This window comes from Mus caroli, chromosome 8 (genome assembly GCF_900094665.2).
Source record: "Mus caroli chromosome 8, CAROLI_EIJ_v1.1, whole genome shotgun sequence".
Taxonomy (NCBI): Eukaryota; Metazoa; Chordata; class Mammalia; order Rodentia; family Muridae; genus Mus; species Mus caroli.
In genome coordinates, this window is record NC_034577.1 from 69123437 (window position 1) to 69124749 (window position 1313).

Consider the following 1313-nt stretch of genomic DNA (forward strand, 5'->3'; position numbering starts at 1 on the left):
CATCAAACAAGGACGATATGAATAGCTAGGAAAATACATAGGCAAAATTAAAGAGCAGGAGAAACACTTTTCATCAAGTGCAAGATATATTAAAATTGTCATTCTGTACATATTAAAATAATTGTGATTAGTTCCTGTCTTCGAAGACCTTTCCTTGGTACATAGGTATCTGCTTACAAGAGTGGATCAGACAATAAGACACTAGAGAAAGCAAAAAGACACATAAAGGATGGACTTGGGAGAACTGGAGAATTTTACTTTAATATCCAAAATGGTGTATCCTCCATTTCACATTGTTAACCACTGTATGCACCGCTAATCTCTTCAAAATGGGAACAAAAAATAGCTTTCGCTACAATTTCTATACATTGCTTTAAAAGTTCGGATTTATATCTTAGAGGCCACACTTGACATCAGTCTTCTGTGTTAATGTGCATGTCATCAAGAAATTCAGACTCGGCCGTACCCATCCCACTGTTCAACCTTGAAGCAGTTCTCCGTGATGGCCTTTTCCTTTTTTAGAGTGTGATCCCAAGTTCCACCTCACTGAGTTTTATGAGAATACTTAATACTAAGAGAGTATACAGTGATTAAGGAGCTTTTATTTCGTTTTGCAGTAGTGAGTCTGGTGCGCTGAGAGTCAGAAGGCCTGGAGCATCGCACACGCAGGACTAGAGCAGGGTTTGGAATTCGCAGCCACACTCTCCAGGAGGCAGGAGAGAGGGTGGAAACCTTTGGTTGCAGCCTGCCAAAACACCCCATCCCAGAAAATGACCTCACAGCCTAGTACTCCAAGACTATAGTGGACCGCGGGGCGCTCCCTGGCGTGACATCATCACAGCGCATCGCCGCAGGATGCGCGCGCAGCTCTGTCCGCCGCTGGGAAGGCGGGGCTTCCTGCTGTGTGCACCCAGTGCCTCTGTGCGTCCAGTTGCTGCGACCGGCCCAGGGAAGCGCGCCGTGGAGACTCTCTTTTCCCGGACGAGGCCGTCCTCCTTCGTGGACTTCCCAGCGGAGACTTAGCCATGCCGAACTCGAGGCCCAGGCCCCGCCGGGGCGCCGGGGGTGGCGCAGGTGCGGCCGGCCGGGACCGGCTGGTGGCACGGTCCTTGCAGAGTGCTGAGCACTGTCTAGGTGACCAGGACTTCGGCACCGCTTATGCCCATTACCTTCTGGTGCTCAGCCTGGCGCCAGAGCTCAAAGACGACGTGAAGGTGAGGCCTTATTTTTTTCAGTGGCTAGCAAATCCTGTGATCTGAGCAGGAACAACAGGGTGGTGTGTGTGTGTGTGTGTGTGTGTGAGTGTGTGTGTG

The 1313-nt window shown here is 50.0% G+C and overlaps 1 protein-coding gene across 2 annotated transcripts in view; it reads left to right on the forward strand.

Moving 5' to 3' along the window:
- The first annotated feature begins 894 nt into the window (after nucleotides 1-894).
- Nucleotides 895-1313, forward strand: part of Prmt9 (protein arginine methyltransferase 9) — a 38585-nt gene continuing 38166 nt past the window's right edge. For both annotated transcript variants that reach the window (XM_021170000.2, XM_029480885.1), the window contains exon 1: nucleotides 895-1214. In XM_021170000.2, coding sequence (XP_021025659.1) covers nucleotides 1026-1214 — 189 coding nt within the window. In that variant the 5' untranslated portion in view covers nucleotides 895-1025. The remainder of the gene's footprint in view (nucleotides 1215-1313) is intronic.